The 23,308-nt window shown below is 41.1% G+C and overlaps 1 protein-coding gene across 11 annotated transcripts in view; it reads left to right on the top strand.

Moving 5' to 3' along the window:
• synrg (synergin, gamma) overlaps positions 1 to 23,308 on the top strand; it is a 70,347-nt gene that overhangs the window by 17,462 nt on the left and 29,577 nt on the right. For 2 of the 11 annotated variants that reach the window (XM_036150144.1, XM_036150147.1), the window contains exons 8-16: positions 2,008 to 2,289; positions 3,237 to 3,317; positions 5,478 to 5,674; positions 6,306 to 6,557; positions 8,073 to 8,212; positions 12,126 to 12,250; positions 13,756 to 13,818; positions 14,077 to 14,106; positions 17,316 to 18,275. In XM_036150144.1, coding sequence (XP_036006037.1) covers positions 2,008 to 2,289; positions 3,237 to 3,317; positions 5,478 to 5,674; positions 6,306 to 6,557; positions 8,073 to 8,212; positions 12,126 to 12,250; positions 13,756 to 13,818; positions 14,077 to 14,106; positions 17,316 to 18,275 — 2,130 coding nt within the window. The remainder of the gene's footprint in view (positions 1 to 2,007; positions 2,290 to 3,236; positions 3,318 to 5,477; positions 5,675 to 6,305; positions 6,558 to 8,072; positions 8,213 to 12,125; positions 12,251 to 13,755; positions 13,819 to 14,076; positions 14,107 to 17,315; positions 18,276 to 23,308) is intronic. The other 9 variants (XM_036150149.1, XM_036150151.1, XM_036150150.1 and 6 more) reach the window with 6 other exon arrangements.

Raw genomic sequence — 23,308 nt, forward strand, 5'->3', positions numbered from 1 at the left:
CCTGGGATAAGGAAGGTTGGCTACTGACAGAAGACTCGAGCCATGAATGATTTCAGGGCTTTGTTGTGTTTTTTTTTCTTTTGACACTGTAGCTAGAATAAGAAAGGTCAAATGAAGCATTGTGTGAAACGTGCAGGATTCCTACAAACTGAAAAAGTCTGAAATTTGCCCAAGCCTTGGTTTGAGTATGGATAGGCATGGAAAACAGAAAATAGTGTCTAAAACATCAATCATTTCCAGACTTTCAGGATAGAGATTTAGATTTCATTAAATGGTTGTTTTTATAGATATATATACAAATTACATTTATTTGGTTTGTGATCAATATTTCATGTTTTGAGTTACTGATAAGCTAACGATAAGTATGCACTAATCGCAAAATAGAAAGAGCTGTTTCACTGCTTTTTTTTTTTTTAGCCTTTAGACAAATTTAAATCAGTTTTGGTGCCTTATCAATTGAGTTAGATGCCAAGTGCAAATTGATTAAAGGTGTGAAAGATCACAAACTGTGGTTTACAGGATCTAGAGTTGGTCATAATCCTGTTGACAAGGGGAAGAAGAAGGCATTTCTCATCTGAGGTTTTCAGTGGGCAAGCTTGGAAACAGCTGCTCTTCCAAATCATCTCACAAATGTTAATATGTTCTGTTAACATATTTGTAGACACATAAAAAAACACAATACCGTATCCTCTGATGTAATTTAGATCATTGTTAATTAAAAATAAACGCAAAGACATTTTTAGTATTACAAAAACCATTAATGTGTAGTTTAATGTATTTTATTTATTTATAAGAAAGAAATAGTATTTCTGCTTCTTATAAGTTAACTAGGCAAAAACCTAAAAACCTCTGCAGTGTCTTGTGGGATCTATTTAGATGTGTTAAAAGTTCAAAATAAAAGGCTTAAATGTAGTAAAGAAACGTGTTTAGTAATATATATATATATATATATATATATATATATATATATATATATATATATATATATATATATATATATATATATATATAATGTTTTTTTTTTTTTTTTTTTTTTTGGGTTAACATGTTTTTAGGGGAAGTGACTGTCATGTCTAAGGAAAGCCTGTTTATTTCCCCTTAAATGGTGCACATTTGTACGATTTAGTTGATTGAGCAGCAAAGTTGAGTTTAAGTTCTCCCCATGGAAGTTACCAAGTCCTGCCAGGATTTATTACCAAAAACAGAGTTTAAACAAAGATATATTTAACCAAACACAAATTTCCTTACCATTTGTGCCAAGTTCCTATAACAGTTGGACATGTTTAAGTGTACCTGCAGTCAGATACTCAAATACAATTTAAATGTATTAAAGTAGTTTTTCATTGAGGTATATCTGGTGTTATTTTGATATTTTGCTTGTTTTTGAGATCTGATCCTCAATAGGGGCAAAAAAGTATGTGAGCCAAAGGAGTAATTACTGTTCACAAGACACATAAGATAATCAGGAAATTTGACAGCTCTAGATTGCAGAAGGGCTAGTAGTACAAATAATCTTAGCAATCAGATTGAGATCTTGAAATAAAACTGATCCGGATTGATCAAAACGGCAAAAAAAGCTGTGAAATCGCTCTTTACAACTCAATCAGAAGACAACTTGAGTTTTTTCGCCCAATGATTTGTAGAACAGACAGTTAATAATTACTGACTACTGTTCAAACAATGCCAAGGTAAATGCTCCTTAAATGTCACCAATGTTATCAAGACAGTGAATACATTTTTTTTTTTAATTGAATATAAGTAGGAGCTCTGTTAATGAATCAAGCTGAATGATGGAACTATTGAGCACAAATTCTATTTTGGAGCTGTTATTATGTGCTGGCAAGGCCAATTTATTTAGCTAAAAGTAGAGCTGTAACTGAGTCGATGTGGATTAAACTAAGCAACTTTTGTGAAACTTACATTTTGGGCTATTTTCCTAAAAGAGATGCAGAGTCTGGGCATTGTTAAAGGAGCTTATGCCTCGTTCCCCCCCCCCCTCCCCTCCAGGCCCCTCGCTGGAAGAGAAGCTGTTCTCCTCGTGCGATCTTACCGCCGATAAATCCGCCCACGTTAGCTTTAGATCCAAGCAAAGTCTGGCTCAGATGGCCCCGAGAGCCAAAGTGGCGTCCCAGTTCTCGGCCAGCCCCAAGGCCAGGAACTGGGCCGCGGCCACGGAGGACTTGAGCTGCGTCTTCGTCGCGGAGAAGGCCCAGGAAGCCTCGGCCTCTTCGCCCCACCACCAGCTCCCATCGGCCGACAGCCCGTCCGCTCAAAGCGGTGGGGACAGCGGTGAGAGAAGTGCCTGTTTACCGGACTCGCTCGCTGCTTCTACTCGCCCTTGCTTTGCTGCAGCATTAACAAATAACAATAAATATCTTCATTTGAACACTGACATTTTCTATTACTCTTATTTTTCTCTTTTTACTCAATCGGCTTATATGAAATTCAGCGGGGACTCTTTTTTTTTTTTTAGCTCCTAAACGAATCAAGCCGACTGATTCTCTTCGTCGCTGGGATTATCATGGAGCGGTTTCCCTCCTGCCTTCCCTAGATTTCTGCTCTTACCTCCGCATACTTTACGCCTCCTTCGGCGGCTCTTCCTCTGCTCGCGGTGATGGACTGTCTGCCGAGGCCTCTGGGTAATACCTGCTGACTAATAAACGGACGTCTGCCTCTTCGCCGCGTATTTCCTTCCCAGACAACGGCCTCCGCCTGCTGCCTTGATTCTAACAGGGACGCGGGGAGCCCACGTGACCCGGGGCTGAATGTGCATGCTACTTTGCTACTGAAATGTTGTTTGTTTCCTTGTGTCATCGATGGGGAATGTAGTGGCAGGTCAGGGACGTTTGGTCTTAGCCGCCGTTAGCTTTGAACCACTTGTCAGAGTAAACGAGAGAAGCGGATAAATATTTCACTGAAATGTTGTGCTAGTCTCTCTCCAGAAAGAAACCTGATAACGGTCGGTGTTGAATTTAGATTTTTTTGCCACATGGTAAGTCTCTGCTCTTCCTCCGAAGATGGAGATGACTCACAGGCTGATTTATCTGCGCCTGAAGTAGCGGGACGCTTGTGATTCATTGGCAGCAAGCCCCGCAGACGTCGAGTGGATGATTTTTTTGAGTTTGATGCGAGCGGGAGGGAGGGGGGGCTCAGGTGTCAGGAGGCGTGGACGAGACGATAGTCGTAAAGACTAACCGGCTGTCTCCCCGGTCTGTGTGTTTGTCTGCTTGTGACAGCAGGTGTTGCTGTGTATCCACAACAAGAGCACATCCAGTCCATTCTCCCCGCCTGGGTGTACAACGACAGCCTCGTCCCAGGTGAGCGTTTCCTCAAGGACACCACCACTGGATCGTTTATTTTTTTTTTTGCTGAGTGAATTGGTACTTTCATTTTTAAATCTATTTTATTTATTTATTTATTTATTTTATGAATAAAAATCTAAAAAGAGTGTAAAGTAATTGCATTCACCCCCCTTTTTACTTTCATGCCATAAATTTCAGAGGGGTGACTTGCCTTCAAAAGTCATCTGTTAGTGTCCGCCCGTGTTTTTAATTTAATCTCATTAGAACTGCAGCTGTTCTGTAAGGGTCTCACAGGTTTGTTGGAGATTATTAATGAACAAACAGAGTAAGGAACATGGTTAAAGGTTGGAAGTAGTTTTAAAGAAAGGTTTGGGTGTAAAACAATACTGTTCTTCGAAGATTTATCTGAAGATGGGATGATGGGGTACATCTGTAAACCATCCACCTAAACCAGGCGTGCCCAAAGTGCGGCCCGGGGGCCATTTGTGGCCCCTGTACTGATTCTGGGCGACCCCCCCCCCCCCCCCCCCCCACCACAGGTGGCTGATGCAGATAGAAGATTTTAGTTTTTGTTAGGGCAAACTTATTACAGAAAAGTTAAAATCCTACAATTAAAAATGTTAAGTACAACACAAAGTATTCATCTTTTAATAAACACAGTTTTGACATTCTCTCTAATTTCATAGTAACATCTATCCTAACATCTATCCTAAGGTGCATTAAAATTAGCCTTGAATTCAATTATTAAAACCGGCTAATTGCTGCAAGTGTTTTCGAAGAACAACCGACCCAAATACTGCTGTTATATTGTTAGACCAAAGAGAGTAAAGTTTATTATTGTTAAAGGGTCAAATTAAATTATTTAAAATAATTTGCAAACTGTATGACCATCTTTAAATGAGCAAAACCCTTTTTTTAAATGTTGGATCTACAATGATTTACACATTCATTTCCTACAGAAAATCTGACAATTTTTTTTTTTATTATATTTTGTAGAGCAGGTAAAAAAAAAAATTTACAATTTTTTTGGTTTATGTTAACTTTTTGTCCCTCGAGTTCCTTTGACTTGACAATTTTGGCCCATGCACCGAAAAGTTTAGGCACCCCTGACCTAAACCACCAAGCTGGGCAGGGGAAGAATTTACGAGAGAAAGCCTGTGAGAAGATGCAAAAGACTTAAAACGGTGGAGGAGGCTTACCATCCAGCAGGATGACCACCCTAAACAAGACATGAGCTGCCTACCGGTATCATTAAATTTCAGTTTTAAATTACATTTACCTTTAAATTACATTAGTAATATCTACTTCACTACTTAAAGTCCTTTTCCTAAGATGGAACAGAATAAGCTGGAGTATCCAAAGTTTTCTCTGGCATGATGGAGCGCAGCGTCTCCCCTCCTCCACCTGTTGCTGTGGACGGCCAGTCAGCTGACTGACTGATTAAGGTTTCTCACAGTGGCCCAACCATACAACCTGAGCTGCAATGCAGTGAGTGGTTTGAGTCAAACCACATTCACAGATTAGAATGGCCTAATCAAAGTCCTGACCTAACTGAGAATGTTTGGCAACTCTGTCCGATCTTTAGCTAAAGCAGTGAAGGAGTAAATATTGGTGCAAAGCAGGGAGAGACATGTGCAGAAGACCATCTGATGTAATGGCAATAAGAGGTGGCTCTACAAAGTATTGGGGGGGGTATTTTTATGGTATTTAAATGTTGAAAACCAGCTATTTACCGCTGTGTGTTGGTTTATATAAGAGCCTTAGGAAGTACAGGACTGTCTCAGAAAATTTGAATATTGTGATAAAGTTCTTTATTTTCTGTAATGCAATTAAAAAACATGAAATGTCATACATTCTGGATTCTTTACAAATCAACTGAAATATTTTTGGGTTTCTTAAGCTGTAAGTCATAATCAGCAATATTAAAACAATAAAAGGCTTGCGATATTTCAGTTGATTTGTAATGAATTCAGAATGTATGACATTTCATGTTTTTTAATTGCATTACAGAAAATAAAGAACTTTACCACAATATTCAAATTTTCTGAGACAGTCCTGTACATTATACTTTGAGGTTGCAATATGTGAAAATTGTCAAAAAGGTTCAATGAATATGAATGCTAACATGATTAAGTCACTTTGTGCAACGAATGTTTATCATTTTCTTTCCTACAGACATGTTTAAGAAGGTTCTTGAAATCACGATGACTCCGTCGGGGATAGACACAGCGAAGCTCTACCCGATATTGATGTCGTCAGGCCTGCCCAGGGAAGCGCTGGGGCAAATCTGGGCGTCGGCCAATCGCACAACACCTGGCATGCTGACCAAGGAGGAGCTCTATACTGTACTTTCACTAATTGGTGTGGCACAGGTAATAATAACTCTTGATCACAACAGGCGATCCCCTTATAATGACTTCAGGGATAATTCTCCCCGCATGCCTCCGTGAAACCTTTGTTAAAAACAAAAGAAGAAAGCCGACAGCTCCAGGCTTGTAAAGAGCCGTGAGCCCAATATCTAGCTCTGTCCCCATCAGATGGGTTTGGCAGGATGCTTCTTATCATCCTCAGCCCGAGCCTGTCGCATACCCCCTGGGAGGATGCAAATCTGCAGGCAGCTCACGAAACGCTGCATGCCACCGCTTCCATCCGAAGAATAATAAGACACCTCTGGTGATGTAAATCTGCAACGGCCTTATAATACAAACCAAACAAGGTGCATTCTGTGGAGCGTGCCGCAGCAAATCTGTTCCGAAAAGAAGCTGGCTTCGTTGAATATTTTCTATGGAAAACATGTTTACTGGCCAAGAGCAACAGTTTACTGTCAGAGTGCCCTTATTTCTCAAGCTACCGGTTAAAGACAGATACCTCTTTGCCACTGTAATAAATGAATGTACTAAAGATGAATAGTTAATATATTGTTTATATTAAATTATTAATTTATCAGGTTGTTTTGGGAAAGACATTTTGAATTGAATTAAGGGAGAAATGTCTTTATTTCAGACCGGCCTCCCAGTATTAAACGTGGAAATACTGAGTCAGTTTCCGTCTCCGCCCGTGCCCAACCTGCCGGCCCTGGCTATGGCCATGGCCCCCGTCATCCCCCAGCACCAGCAGCCGATGATGACCCAGCCGCCCGTCTCCATGTCCATGGCCACACCAGCAGCACCGGTCATGGCCATGGCTCCCACTGCACCGGCTCAGCCGCAAAACGCAAACTTCATCGCCAGCTTCCCACCTGCACCAGCAACACAGGTACAGCACGTGTTTGAGGACTGGATCTTCTACAGGTTTTCGCTCATTACAGCCAAAGACTTTAATGTAGTTTTATAGGAATGTAATGTTAGAGCCAAACAAAGTATTGAACAACACTAAAATGGACAGAAAATCATAAATTATTCTGTTTTTCCAGAAAAAATCTGAGAAGTGTATGTTGCCATCCCTTTTACTCTGATACTATGAAATAAAATACAGTGCAGCTCATTGCCTTTAAACAACATGTAGCAGTCTTTACCTGTATGTTTAGAAGTTTAAATAAATAAGCTTTGAGATTGACATTGTTCGGGCGGCACAGTGGCGCAGTGGGTAGCGCTGTTGCCTTGCAGCAAGAAGGTCCTGGGTTTGAGTCCAACCCTGGGTCTTTCTGCATGGAGTTTGCATGTTCTCCCTGTGCATGCGTGGGTTCTCTCCGGGTACTCCGACTTCCTCCCACAGTCCAAAAAAAAAACCATGACTGTTAGGTTAATTGGCTTCTCCAAATTCTCCTTAGGTGTGAGTGTGTGCTTGAATGGTTGTTTGTCCTGTCTGTCTATGTGTTGCCCTGCGACAGACTGGCGACCTGTCCAGGGTGTACCCCGCCCCTCGCCCAGTGAACGCTGGAGATAGGCACCAGCCACCCCCGTGACCCCATGAGGGATTAAGCGGTTTGGAAAATGGATGGATGGATTGACATTATTCAGTTTAGCATCCAAAAATGGCCATAGTGGGACAGCTGCAAACTTTCTAAAGCATGACACCAAAACTGAGAAGCCAGGCAATAAGGAAAAGAGGGGGGGAGACCCGTGGTAACTCTGGAGGAGCTGCAGCACAGGATCTGTCAAAAAGACAACCATTAGTTATGCTATTCTCAAGTCTAACATTGATGGAAGAGTTTAAAAAAAAACAAAAACTCAATTTTTGACTGCATAACAACCTGAACACCCGATTAAGAAGAAGGTCCTGGCAGCATCATTCTGTAGCCTTTTTTACCAGGGACAGGGAAGCTAGTCAGAGTTGAAGAGAAGATGGATTGAGCAACATCCAGGGACATCCTGGAAGAGAGTCTGCTACAGGCTTTAGAACGGTTTGAAATTTCAGCCAGTCAAAATAATATGTTTAGCTCAAAGCTGATTCATGTGTAAGAGTGGCCTAGTCAAAGGCCACAACAAACTCTAATAGAATCGGTGGCAAGATCTGAAAACAAAGCGTCAGATGTTCTTCATCCAATCTGGCTGATCTTAAGGTATATATAAAAAAGAAAGATATTGAAATGAAAGTCTCTAGAGATAAGCATAGTTGGTAAGGTTTTTTTATTTTTTATTTGTAAGCATTAAAAAAACATGTTTCAATTATCTTCCTCTTCAGAACTACGCACTTCTATATGCTGGTCCGTCATAAAAGCCCCCCACAAAGTACCCAGAAGTTTGGGTTATTTTGCACGTCTCTGTAAAGCCTTTTTTTGAGCTGCGGATCGCATCACGCATCTTGACGAAGAACAATGTTGTCATGTAGGGGACCAAAGCCGAGGAGGACGAATTCCAGGACTTCCAGGAGGCTCCGAAGGCCGGAGCAGCAGACCAGGGCTTCGCCGATTTCCAGGGGGAATCAGGGGGAAGTTTTCCCACCGCTGTTTCACATCAGCATCCAAACAGGTGCGGACGAGGCTCTTGTAAAAGCATTTTTTTTGTCTCGACAGTTAAAATGTAATAACTTTTAAGTGTTTTTACAAAGCACTTGACTAATGTGGAGCTTAACTTTCTGCAGTACTAATATATGGCATACTTAGTGTTCCTTTTCTGCATTGAAACTATCTTCTCTGAAGAAGAGCTGTGATTATATGCAGAGACAAGTGTCAAATATTCAGCCCCTGATGGTTATTTATAGCCGAGTTATTTTGCATAATAATTGCATCTCTCATTGTCTGCCTTACACCGTCTTAATGTCTTGTAATAACCTCCTCAGAATAGCAATGAGCTCGGGTTACGTCTTAATGAATTCATTTCAGTGGACAGTAGACGCTCATTTCTCTCTATTACTTTCTAGGCCCTTTCCAACAGACTGTTCTTTCATTGAGACAGCTCTGCCACGCAGTTATCTACAGAGAGACGGAGTGCAAGGAAAGATATTTGTTCAAATAGACGATCTTTCTGTCTTCTAGAGTTCAACCGGTATCTATAACGACCTGCCAAATGTACTGCAGAAATCAGGCTGCAAAGAACTCTGCTATTCTTTCCAAGTTAGCTCATTTACATCCTAAATATCTGAGAAAATTTACTGGCACTGGTAAAGTCATTTACTTTTAGTTATGTTAAGACTATGGCATTTCTTTTTTGTTCGGCTGAGATTCAACTTGCAGGTTCTATTGTTTCTGAACAAACTTTGTGGCTTTACACAGCTTTTTGGATGATTGTGTTGAGTGGTCAGATGGATTTTAATTTATTGCTCTGTAGAGCTAGCCTCGTGAGACCATCCTGATCTCGCGAGCTTTCAAGGTTTCACTCGCAGATCAGTCTGGCTACCCTCCGTTAAAGAAAATTTGGAGCCGTTCACCAAACGAACGTCCAATCAGCGTTGGCTTTGAGGCGGCTTGAGGTGTGACGCAACGGGAAGCGCGTCAGTTCAGTCTTAACAGCATGGCGGCTTCAGCCGATGAAACTAGCGTTAGCGCGGCTATCGAGCAAGTTTTATCGGCATTACAGAGTATTTCTTTGCTGAGCTAACGAGCCTTTACCTGCAGCAGCAAGAGTAGCTTGGCTTGTGGTTGTGTTTACGAGCGACGACGAATCTGATTGGTTTATTTGGCCCGTCTATCACCAACATAGGCCAATCAGCTAACCAGTATTTTCGCCCCTTCCCAAAATTACTTCAACGGAAGGTTTCCAGATGGATATGCGGAGCAAATCTATCTGGCGGAGTCAGGTAACTGTAGAGCTGCATGGCATATCAAATCACTGTAGTCATCTGATTATCAATGTGTGAAATATTGTTGTTGCAAAGGACTGCTGGGATGCGATATTTTATTGGATTTTTTTTCCCCCTCAAGGGCCATGCTTGCAAATTCTCCATGTCATAAACATATTTGACCGGTTAAATGGGGCTGCATGAACGTTATTATTCTAACTTGATCTGTTGTAATGAAGGTAACTCCAGGACCTTGTTTTCGTTGTTAATTAATATTTTACAACCAACCTCTGCATGCACCCCCCCCCCCCCCCGCCAAATGTATCTACAGACTGCTGCAATTGAGAAAATTCAAAGGATTCTGCAGTTTCTGCATCCTAATGTGTCGCCACTGTTTTCTTCTGAAATTCTGCCTGTCTGTCAGCCATTTTCCAGTTTTTCTACTTCCAAACATTTCTGATATCTCTGAGATTATGTGTAAATCTAAATCCCTTTCCTGCAGCCTTGATCCAATCTCCACAACCCTGATCTTGTCTCCAGGCTCTTCTTCGCTCCACAGCAGCCACCATTCACTCATCACTTACAACTGGAATTGTTCCTGCTCTCTTTAAAACTGGCTCGTATCCAAAAAACTTTGAATAGCCTCCACCCCATTTCTACTTGACCTTTTATCTCCAAAATACTAGAAAAAACAATCACCTCTCAACTTTACTCCCACTTAACCCACAATGGCCTCTGAGCAATTCCAATAAAACTCACCAACAACCTCCTGATAACAGCTGATTCTGATTTACTTTCTATTCTCATTCTTCTGCACTTGAGTGCAGCCTTTGATACAATTTCTCACTCCATCCTTCTCTACATATTATCTTTAATTGGCATCACTGACACCCCCTTGACTGGTTTCATTCTTACCCATCTGGTCACATAAAGTTCATTCAGCTAAAGTCCTTTAGTTCCCATCCATCCCGTTACAACCGGCGTCCCCCAAGCCTCTGTACTGGGACCCCTACATTTCATTACTTACCTTCTTCCCCTTGGTAATATCTTCCCGAAATTTAACATCCATTTTCACTGCTATACAGATGACACACAGCTCTATTTATCTAGTAAACCAAATTCTATACTCCTACCCTCCAACCTCACCTCCTACCTATCCAAAATAAAAATAAAATTCTTCAGCACTATCTTAAAACTAAACAGTGACAGAACTTTGCACTGCAAAAAGGAACTAAAAGTAAGTAAAATGTTCTTAAAATTAGTATATTTTTCCTTCATTTAAGCATGTAAATAAGACTATTTGCCAATAAGATAATTAGATACCCTGCACTTGAAATAAGATGATGGAGATGAAATGTTCTTATTTTAAGTGCATAAATCTTATTCCACTGGCAAATAGTCTTATATACCAGCTCAAACCAATGAAAAATATACTAATTTCAAGAAATTTTTACTTACTTCTAGTTCCCTTTTTGCAGTGTGGTTAGATTCATAATAGGATTAAGAATGTTCTGTACACATTCAAAGTCATCCACAACCTCACTTCTTCCTTCCTTTCTGATCTCCTTCACATCACTACTCCTTCCCGCATCCTTAGATTCACCTTACAGTTCCTCCTCAGCACCATGGGGTGCTGAGCTTTTTCCAGCTCTGCTCCCAAACTCTGGATCCCTCTCTCTCCAGACATCCACAATATTGATGCCTTTTGCCGCTTCAGGACCAAACTCAATAAAACATCTGTTTTAAAATGCTTACTGTAATATCCTGTTCATTAAAACTTTTTAATGTGCTGATTTTATCTTGATTTATTAGTGATATATTGTTGGATTTCTACAGTGTCCTTTAGTGCTCTGAACGAAGCTTTCAAATAAAGTACATTTTTGTTATTATTAGAAAATCATGCAGTGGCTATAATTGGTAAAGATTGCAATAATCTTATCACAATATAGCGATATTTTCTTTCCTCTTTCTTATCTAAGCTTCCTAAATGCCGTGATCTTTAGTATTTTGGACAAGGTCATTTGTATCCTTTGTGAACATCTGTCCAACTGGATAAATATTACATTAGCATTTGAAATGGAAGTTCATAACACTTGCACTGCAAAAACGGAACTAAAAATAAGTAAAATGTTCTTGAAATTAGTGTATTAGTTCTTTATTTGAGCAGGTAAATAAGATGATTTGCCAATGGAATAAGATTTTTGCACCTAAAATAGGAACAATTCATCTCCATCATCTTATTACAAGTGCAGTATATCTAATTATCTTATTTTAGGGGTAAAAATACTAATTCCATTGGCAGCTAATCTTATTTACCTGCTCAAATCAAGGACAAATACACTAATTTTAAGAACATTTTACTTATTTTTAGATCCGTTTTTGCAGTGTGGAATATATTAGCCAGCAATTATTGCTCTCCAAACAGTCCTGAGTGATATGAATATTGCGCAAACTAAAATTACAATGACATTATGCGTCATTACTCTTCGATCACTTCCATCAAACGATTGAATGTACGGCTTTGGGGGGAAAAGGTGTTTTTCTTTTGGAGCCTAATTGTGTTTTACTAAAAACAACTCTTTGAACTAATCAAAAAAGACCTAAAGTCCTGTTATTGGTGTTCAAACTTCATGACGTCTAAACAAAGCTTCTGTATCCCTGCAGCACGCCGGCCATGTTGACTCCAGTGTCCGGTACGTCCTCTTCCTCCGTCATGTCCTCCGATAAGTACGCCGTGTTCAAGCAGCTGTCTGTGGATCAGCCTGCAGAGCCCACACCCACTGTCTCAGGTACCGTCTGCCCCTCATTTTGGGTTTAATGCTTACAGCATTCTCTGTCCTGTGTAAAATATTCCCCACAGATACAGCCACATAGAAAAATAAAGACATTTAACAGTTACAAAATATTATCCTAAAGTGACGGAGTCAATAAAGCTGTTTATATTTTAAATGACTGTTTGCCATGGCATAAAGAAAATGTATGGCTTTGTCTGAATGTAGTCTAATTTCCACTCTTGAAAGATGCACCGATCTGAATTTCGTGGCCGATTTTTGGTCATTGTAAAGATTTGGCCTGTTGATACAGAGTTTAGCGCGTTACATTTTTTCTTTAAAGACACTTATAATGCTTCCTTTTAAACAAGTTAAGATAGATGTGCTATACAAAGTATTCATTACATTTTCTGCACAAAATCCTCCTCAGTTCTGCGTAGTTTGAGCACCTTTCAGAATGAGCTGTTTTAGGGTTCTAACACTTTTATGCAAATAAGCTGTAGCTGGCCGTGCCCCCCCCCTCCCATCTCAATATTTACACTCGCACTTTATACACGTAAAAATAGCTGCAAACAGACGCTCAATGGTACAACCATAAATCATTGACCCTGAGTCAGACCCAGAAGCGTAAGTGGAGCCTCTTGGAGAAGCAGCAAGGTTGCAGCAACAATTTCTAAATGGACACAGGGCCATCAGTAGCCTATTGTTAACGTTAGCTTGTGTTAAATGGCTAATCATGTTCATGTTGTATAGCGTATAGAGAGGTAAAAGCAGCTGATGAGGTGCGTGGAGCTCCACTTGTGTTGCTGGGTGAGGGGCAGTGGGGGCAATTATTGGGAGGTTTTTGAAACGGCTCGTTTTTCAGACACCAACAAAACATCTACTTGTTGCCAAAAAACAACTGAATGGATTTTTTTTTTTTTGTAGCCCTTGGACTGTTTCTAGAAGCAGTAGAGACCCAAATGGAAGTACAAAAATGTGCAAAAATGGAGTTTTGCATAATATGTCCCCTTTAAGAACCAACATATAGGAGCAGACATCAGTATGTGAGCGACTGAGCAATTTATATTAGCAGTTAGCGTGGTTAGTATTACTAAACATCAGTCTCCATTGCTAATCCATGTCGTATCTTACCATGAAGTTTTTAAAATGGTGACATTTCCAAATCCAGCATGTTCCCCAAAACAAAAAAGCAGTTTTAAAGCTCAAAAGCATAAAGCGGATCAACATTTGTTTTCCTCCGATGAGCCTTATCGTTACCCTCTGAAAGTCTTGAACTCTCTGGCTGCCTTAAAGAACCACATATATGTCTCGCCGTGTCATAGGAGGGATTCTCTGATTGCTTTGACTTTATTTTAAACACCTCACTCAACCAAGAAAATAGCTAACATTGTGTATTTTTCCTTTAGTAACAGCGTCCACACTGAAGAGTGTTGTCAGTGTGACCTGGTAGAGCTCGTCACCAGCTGGTTTTCTTGTTGCCTCTCTGCTCATTTTTCCGTTCTTTTTTTCCCGTTGTTTAGATTCTGGGGACAAATACAGCGTATTCAGGCAGCTCGAACAGCCTGCTGACAAGAAAACAGTTGGTAAGAAGCTCAAATTCTCTGTGCTGCAAGCTTATTTCTCTGTTTTGCTAGCTGTTAAAGAGGACTAGTTTCATATTTTCCTTGGGAAAGAAATGATCCTGGTGCAGTAAGGGGGGGGGGCAGGGCCAGATTCCCTCTAATTAAACATTTAGTTGTTACTTGGGTAAAGCTGTCAGACCGCCATGACACCATTATTCTGTGTTTACACTGTTCCGTGTTGACCCGAGTCTGTTTCCCACCCGTTTTTCATTAGAACAGTTTCTGATGGGGGCTGCTCTTACATCTCCAGTAAGTCATGCTTTGCTGTGACCTTTCTTTGGCATTGTCAGGCTCCGTCTTCTCTAATGAGCCCATTAGTTTTCTCTCTTCCACCGTGCACCAGTGGTGTGAACAGATTCTCTGTTTCAGCCCGTGCATATATTACTACACAGTGTGTGGAGAGATGCTGAAAATCGATGCATTCTGAGTTTTGGTTTGTGCTTTAAATCAGCATCATGCTGTGGTTTTTGCAAAGCAAAAATGGCATTTTTATATTGTTTAGTTGGTTTTGTCAGTGCAGAAAAGGCCCTTCTTGATCATTATTTTTTGTTCATCTGATGCAAAATAAGTAATTTATGAAATTTTGATTTCCTCTTGGCATGATTGTATGGACCTAGTGTTTAGAGTGTTGGGTCAGAAGTTTACATACAGCACTGGAATGAAAACGACATTAATATGAGGTTTTATGACATTTTTTCATAAATTCAAATTGATTTTTTGAAAGTGGTGTAAGGCTTACACAAAATCCTACAGTTATGCGAGTTAATTTGATTTGATTGTGGTTTTTATCTCTTTTTAAAACGGTCAAAGTCTTGCACACAGCAGTGGTCTCAAACTCAAATCCCAGAGGGCTGGTGTCCAGCAACGTTTAGATGTTTCCATGCCCTACACGCCTGAATCAAATGGCCAAACCAAAGTCAGTGCAGTCAATCTGTGCAGACCTCGGCTTCTGCACGGATGTTTGAGTCAGGCGTGCTGAAGCAGAGACGCATCCACAGGTTGCAGCACACTGGCCCAGGAGGACTCAAACTTAAGAGCCTTGACATACAGGCTTAAATATGACGACACACTCCAACTAATATTTTGTTAAATATCCCTCAGCAACAGCGTCCATTCACTCTTTGTCACTATAATCAGGACTTTGGCACAATTCTGGCTAATTGACCACTCTTCTGTACAGAAATGGTGAATGTCATACACACTGGTTGGCTTCCAGTTGTAAATCTAGTTTTTTTTTAGATGACAGCGCTGTGATTGGTCTGAATGAGCACAATGAAGAGTCTGCATACAGACAGAACGTGGATGGGCTGATCCACTGGCGCGGTCAAAAGGAGAGATCAAAACTACAGTGAACAATCAGGTCTGGAGAGAGCATCGTCAGAGCTGACAAGACTTGTGCAGGTCTAGGGTCAGGAAAATGTCAGCCAACCTCTCAGCAGACCGCACACATCCTGCACACAAACTGTTTGTGCCTTTACCTTCATGTCGGCGCTATAGAGAGCTGTTTTCTTAAACCAGCCGCCACAGAGACAGTTTCTACAAATGAAATTCAAATGATTCTTCTTATTCTACTTTTTAAACGTACTCGTTCAGATTTTAACAGGGTTTATTTCAGCATTATTCCATTTCTAAACCAGTTATGATGTGCTTTTTAGATCATTGTGCTGCTGGAGCACCAAAAAGTGTTCACGTTTCAAACATTTAGCTGTTAATTCAAGGGAAGTAGGAAGAATCGGTTATTTTTTTATTTATTTTTTTTATTAGTTTATTTGTCAGGGACAATGCAGCGCACATTATTACGTTCATAATTGTAATAGGCAGAGCCATAACAAAATGTGTAAATGTGTTGCATGAAAGGTTTCTAGCCTATAGGCTAATTTGCAACCCCAGTCCCCAGTCAGGCCTTTATAAAATACATTTTCCTAAAACGTAGCTCACATTGCACAATCATATATAAAATACATTATAAAAGACAACCATTAACATTTTACACAATGCTAACAACATTACACAAAACAACACCTCACATCCAACATAATCATAATGACTCAATGTTCACATATTTGATTTTCTTTCGGCCAATGTTTCACCTTTCTATTAAATGTTTTCAGGTCAGTTTCTATTTTTATTTCCGTTGGTAAATCATTCCAAAAATGGATCCCTATCACTGAGAAACTTGACTGTCCAAAAGTGGTTTTGCGCCCCTCTGCTATACAGTTGCCACCCGCTGCTCTCCTAGTGTTAACTCTCCGTGTATTTATTTTTGTCACAAAAGGACAGAGTACGGCTGGAGCTATATTGTTTGTGCATTTAAAAATCATCTTAAGAAAAGAAAACTTAATAAAACTATCAAAATCTAAAAGCTTATATTTCTGTACAATCAAACAGTGATGCCATCTATTTGGTTTCTGATCCATAATTTTCAATGCTTGTTATCCTTCCTACTTTTTGTATTGCACCAGTACAACTAGCGGTGAAAACACACCCTCCGCATGTTACCAACACCCTACCTGATACAATTTTCCTAAAATTGAAAGCCTTACCTTAACTCCTTTTTAGTAATTTTGTTATATTTGATGTGCTATATCTGATCATTAAGCATTTTCCCAATCGAGCTTCAGAAAACAACACTGGTGTTCCAGCGTCTTCCTCATTCTTATAGTCTTGCCCCTCTGGGTGTTCCTGGGTTGCTCTCGAACAATCTAATGAATTTGTTTTTAACTGTGGGCCAGATCGTTAAAACCTGGACACAATTGGGTGTTGTGATCTCAGTCAGACATCCGAACTGGCGGTGAGAGGGATAAATCAGGCTTTTGATTAAGCTTTTTCTTCAAACGCTATTGATAATTACCTAAATGTGTTCAAAGGTCTGGCCTTTTCCAGGCAACCAACCAAGGTAGATTAGCTCTACCGTTTCTGCCAAGACGAGCGGTCGAACATTCAGCCAGAATTATGCCTTGAACCTTGTTGAAAAAAGTGTGCGCAACTTTCTCTGTTGTCCAAAAATCTCTGGAACTGTCTGCATATATTTCAGTCCGTACGTTTGATTTTGACCCCCGTGTTGAGATTAGAGAAAACCTGCATTTCAGTCACACTTGTCCGACCAGTTTAGTTGTACATTTCATCTCATTAAAGTTATTTGTTGGAATTCCAGCTCAAAATCAATGGCGTTCATGCTGTTTACATTTATGTGTGAATCTAAACTTCTGGCTGGAATGGTGTAGCAAAGCTTTGTGCAGTGATGTGTGCTGTGTTTCCGACATGCTGTCCACGGCTCGTCACAGGACCTGGAAGTTTACCGTCCTCCGTGGACTGGAGGCATACTGGAACTAATCCACAGGCTTCCTCTCTCACAGGATTTTAAACTGAATCGTTGGCTGTCGCAGTGAAGATTATTGTCTTTGTGTCTTTGCCATTTCTATTACTGATCTTGTGTCTTTTTCTCTTTTTTTTTCCAGGGGAAGGATTTGCAGATTTCAAGTCTGTCAACGCCGACGACAGCTTCACAGACTTTAAAACCGCCGACAGCGTCTCTCCACTAGACCCGTCAGATCAGACCAAGATCTTTCAACCCGCCTTCCCCTCTGCTTTCCCGAACTCTCAGACTTTACAGCAACTTCCGCAGCAGCCGGCAGCGTCTCTTCCCCAGCCCAAAAATCCTCTCAACATGACCGACTTGGACCTTTTCTCTTCCGCAGCTCCCTCTGTTCCTCCCTCCACCGAGAAGAAGCTCAGCACATTCCCACCTGTATCTGTTCCCCCGTCTTTAAGCGCCATGCCCGGTGGAGCTAAACCTCCGGGGGGAGGCGCCGACGACTTTGGTGACTTTGCGCTCTTCGGCGCCTCTTCTGACTCCACTCAGACTCCAGCAGCAGCAGCAGCAGGAGGCGCTGCAGCAGCCCCTCAGGACGACTTCGCAGATTTCATGGCGTTCGGGAGTTCTGGCGGCGAGCCGAAAGGCGAAAGCGGCACGGTGAGCCGGGCGGACTCCTCAGCCAAGCAGCCTCAGCAGAGCTCGGACAAGTACGACGTGTTCAAGCAGCTGTCCCTGGAGGGAGGCCTCTCCTACGACGACACGAAAGAGAGCGGCGGCGGGTCCTTCTCCTCCCTCAAGAGCGACGCCGACGACTTCGCCGACTTCCAGTCGTCCAAGTTCTGCACGGCGCTCGGCGCCTCGGAGAAGACGCTGGTGGACAAGGTGGCCGCGTTCAAACACGGCAAGGAGGACTCGGCGTCCGTCAAGTCCCTGGACCTGCCGTCCATCGGCGGGAGCAGCGTGGGGAAGGACGACTCGGAGGACGCGCTCTCCGTGCAGCTGGACATGAAGCTGTCGGACATGGGCGGAGACCTGAAGCACGGCATGTCAGACAGCTCCCTGGATTTGCCGGGCCTCTCGGCCCACCAGCCCCCCGCCACAGGTGAGGAACTAGTGCGTCTGCTCTGGTGAGGCTCCGCCCAGTCACACATAGTGCTAGTTCAGAGGCCAGCCACTTAAAAAAAATCACCAAACACGGAGTGAAAGAGCGACTAAATGAGGCCTCTGCTGAATTGAACGTGCTCAAATACTCCTATAACATATCAGAGTAGATCCATTATCTCCATGTTACATTTCGCCATCCATCTCATTTATTTATTGTTTATTTATTCAATTTATTTATACCCCTCCCCCTCCTTTGCCCTGTATATGCTGGCATAAGCTCCTGGCCCCATACCTTATTTATTTTAAAGCGAATAAGCTCCCCGTCGTGTCCGCGCCGAGGCAGCAGCAGACTCGCTGTGTGGCGTCCGTGCACCGCTGCCGTGTCGCGCGCCGGGCAACAGGCGGTTCAGTGGAATACAGATGAGTACAGGAGGGCCATGATCCTCTGAATTATTCAGCTCACAGGGTTTTTTTTTTTTTTTTTTGCACAATAGACTGCAACGTTCCCAAAAGCATTACCTGAAGGGGTATCGCTTCAGCTGCCGTACGCTGAAGGCATGCAAGAAAATACAGTTTGGATCAGGTGGGAATGAAAGCTCCTTCCTTTTAAATGGGAGATTTTTTTTTGCATGCAGCAAACTGGGAGTGATTCTTTTATATTAAAGTAACATTATTGCTGGATGCAATATAGACTTCAGATCTGAGTGCTTGAATGTGAGTGCATGTGGTTCCTCTATTTATGTCTCAAATATTGTATTACTCTGCAGTATTTCCAGTCCCACCGTGCAGTGTTTTAAGATCGAATGATCCTCTGACTCCGAGGTGTTTTAGTCCCTACCTCATGTCAACAAAAGTGGAGTTAAAATCCACCCAAAGCTTGTTGTCGTGGTCGACGTGTTCAAGGGAAATCAACCCAGTTTCCTTAATATTCAGGTAGTCTTACAGGTCAGCATTTCCTGCTCTTCATCCCCACCAGAGCTCATTATTTATTCATCGAGCTTCTCACTTCCACACCACGGCTCACGTTTCATTGCATCTCACCTGATTCAGCTGGGTAATCTGAGATTTTAAGTAATCGTGCTTGGACGAATGCTTCACAATGGCACTGTTTTATGCCATCAGCTGTCAGTAATTCCAAATACCGTGCCTTGCAAATGTATTTTTACCTTTGAACAACCACAAGCGTCACTGTTTGACTGGAAATTTTTGCAAAAGACCAACAATAACGCACCACATAATGGTGAAGTGGAAGGGAAATAGGGCAAAGTTTTTCATTTCTTAAGTACCTCTTAGAAATACCTTCTGTCGCAGTTACAGGTGCAAGTCTTTAGGTATTACAGATCTCTTATTTTTGTCCGTTTTTTCTATTTTTTGCCAAATAGCTCAAGTTAAACTAAGCTTGGCTGAAGGTGTTGAGGCCTTGCCACAGATTCTCTGTAAGATTTAGGTCTTTACTTTGGATAGGCCATTTGAACACATACACATGGTTTAAACTCCAGTCAGAGTCAAGAGTCAGTCTGCTGCCCCAACACATCTGAATTAAATATCTCCTTAGTACGTAATCCAGTTCGAATGCGGCGTAATGAACCATTTATCTAATACACCGCTTATCGAGGACTGGAGCTGGTCACTTCTGATCTAAATCGTTAATCTGTAAATCTGGATGAACGTTTGGTGTCCTCCTACTAGAAGGTGAATCCATCAGGTTTTCTTCTAGTACTCCTGTCTTTAGCTCCGTGCATTGTTCCAGTAACTCTGACCATGTCCGGATATTCAAGCGGTAAAGAAAACCATCCCCACAGCATCTTCACCACCTTGTTTTTAGTGCTGCCTTAGTTTTTCCTCAAAAAACAGCCTTAGATTTTTAGTAGTAGACCAGAAAATTTAAATTTTTAGCCTCATCTGACCACCTTCTTCACGTTAGCACCTCACACTGCATGTGGCTAACTTGACACGGGAATCCTCGTGGCTTTCTTTCACCGCCGTCTCTCTTCTGGACACTAGGCCCAAAATTTACGACTATAACCAACGTCATTTTGCCCAAGTTAATATTTACAGTATTTAAAAAAAAATTCAAGAAAAAAGTTGTTTTTATAGGTAAAGCTAGGCTGTGCTCCTGTCCCTTTAAGACGCTTCGCTACATGAACAGTCTGTGGTCATGTGACTCCACTCCGTCCAGTCTGAAACAAGAAGCGAAGGAGACGGGAAGGTTGAGGAAATGGAGGAAATTTCAAATGTTTAAGCGCCGTTAGTGCTGCTCCAGGAGGAAGAGGAGCAGCTGTTAAATGTTATCGTCCATTTATCGTTATCGAGGAACAGCTCAATATATCGTAATACTGATTTTTGGCCATATCGTCCAGCCCCACTGGACACTCTCCAGTCAAAACACACGTTTCCTTCCACTTCACAGCTATGTCCCGTTGGTCTGGCACATAAAATCCCTATAAATACACCGAAGTTTGTGGCTGTAATGTGACGACGTGCGGAACAGTTCAGGGGCTATGAATACATTTGCAACTAAATACAATTCAGCAACGAAAATGATTTCATCCAGGCTCCGTTTCACTTGAGAGAGGAAAAAAAAAACAGAAATGTGAAACATGCTAACGGCCCCGATAAGCCATCTTGGCTAATCCAAACGAGCTCACATATCTCAAAAAACCTGGTCCATAGATGCATTGATACATTCCTCAGAAACTTTATGCTTCTGTAAAATCATTCTTATTTCTCTACTGTTCTTGGAGAGCTTTGGGACTAACCTGTTGTTAAATGTAGCAGGCCAAGCATTTTGAGCTGCTCTCTCTAAGCTTTGCACTGTGTTTTAGGAACTGTTTGTGTTCTTAAAGAGACAGTATTTCTTTTGCGAGTTAACCGTGTGAGTCCCAAAAGGACTCAGATGGTCGTTTATTCTTTTTGTTTCTTTGGTTTTACTTTGATCGCCGCATGAATTTATCACTCGTGGCTCCTGCGGTCTGGCTCTCTGAGAATATAATGAAGTTAGCATTACCCTTCCTGCCTTGCTTTTTTGCTGCAGTGTGCCTGCTTTTTTCAATTTGTGAAATTGACAAGAACATAAAAGATGATGAGCATTTTATGCATAAAATAATTGCAAGCTGTTTTTATCCAAGAAGAAATGTATACATAAAGATATAGTAGTGTATTTTTCTTACAGGAATAGGAAATGGCTTATTTTGAGGCTAGAGAGACTCCTTGGTCTAGCTGTGATGCAAACTATTAATGTTAAAATAAGTATTTAGTAATGGATTTTAGTGTTTTCACACCCTAATATAGAGGTATTTCTGATAAACGATCACTGTAGCAAGAGAAAAAGGATACTGTCTCTTTAAATCTGTCTGATTGGATGTAATTCAGGCCCTCTCTGGGATTTCAGGTGCAAGTTGGCCCTCTTTGTTTTCTGTAACCCTTTGAGTGCTTGAACTTCCTCACATTTCCAAGCTGATTGAGGCAGATATTGTAACGTGATTTCTCCTCCACTTGTTTGAATTATCTTGGTTCACATTTAACCAAATTGTAGCTTTTCTTTTTGCTCCCTCCTCATATGAGGTGAATTGGACTCCTCTGCCATTCCCCCCCCCCCCCCTGATCAGGGCCTCAAAGGGTTATATTGCTTCCTGCCTTGTTCTTTGGACTATCTTCTCAACCAGGCTTTCCAAATGTTCTGTATTCAAATCGTTTTCCAAAATCTCATGTTGCTTAACTTCTTAGTAGTCGAACAAAGTTTGTCAACTCCCTAAAAACTGCTGATTCTAGTCTGTGAATGTGCCTTCTCTTTCTGGTTTCTGCTTCTTTATCTTTGGATCTTTGTTTGTTCGTTTCACCTTCTTGTTGTTTCTTTTCTGCCTCTTCTCCTGACTCTGCATGCTCCTGTAATCAGAAATTACTAAAATCCAATTTTACAAGTGTTAGTTTGACGAACCTCTTGTATTGATAGACTTCTTTCACACAGTACTTTGTGATCTTTTCTCTCTTTCTCTCTACTGATGTTGTCGTAATAAACTTTACTGTTGGTATTGCTAAAACGCGTACCGTCTTATTATTTCTCCCTCTTTCCTTCTTTGAGAGGCGTAACTTGTTGCTACTACGAGTATTAAATGGGTCCTTGTCAATTTCACAAATTGCTTGGTGCACTTCTGGCCCTGTTATGCAAAAAATAGCAAGGGTTCAACAAGGTGGAAGTGTTTGCTTGTGCAAATGAAGGGAAAAATTGTTGACAGATGTCTGCAAGCTGTGGAGGCGTCAGTTAAAATTAGCTTTAAAGAAACACGTGAGATCCACAGACACAGATGTTTTGATTGATGTCATTTTTAAATAGAAATCCTTCACAGCGCATAAGACTAGTCAATAATATCAGTTTTGTTCTTTCCTCATGTAGCTAATAGCATACAACAAAACAAGACAATTTTGGTTAGCAAAGGGGAAAAGTATTTAACTTTTCAATGTTTTTCGCAGGAAAGATGTTTCTAGCGGGGTTTTAGAAATGGAATTGAGGCTTGATGTCGATAACAAACTAATTTATGTACACCTGCAAAGAAATGACAACAGATGATCCGTAAATTAAGTTATGTGTAACAAAGTAGATTGACAGGGAGTAAGTGTTGAATATATGGAGAAAAATAATTGCAGCTAGTCAAATAAAGCCAAGAAACTGGCTGAAATTTGTCAGGATTTAGAAACCAATTCTATCCTCTGTTTGTGCAAATCAATATCATCTGCTTTAGTCTGCATTGATGGCCTAATAAAAAGGGTTTTCAGTACCAAAATATCACACAAAAAGCATGTCATGATGGGCAAAAGCAAAGAGCAATCTCAAGACCTTCAAAACCTTGTTAGACATGTTTTGGTTAGAGCTATATTTTTAAAATTGTGGATGTTCCAGTGAGAAGAATTTGAATGGAATAGAAGAGAATATCATCACCATAAAGGCTGGTTCACACTGCAGGGTTTTAAAAGTCGCTAAAAATCTTAGTTAAAACAGGATCCTTCAGATATCAGACGCGAAATCTTGCGAAT

Source organism: Fundulus heteroclitus, chromosome 18, assembly GCF_011125445.2.
Source record: "Fundulus heteroclitus isolate FHET01 chromosome 18, MU-UCD_Fhet_4.1, whole genome shotgun sequence".
Lineage (NCBI taxonomy): Eukaryota > Metazoa > Chordata > Actinopteri > Cyprinodontiformes > Fundulidae > Fundulus > Fundulus heteroclitus.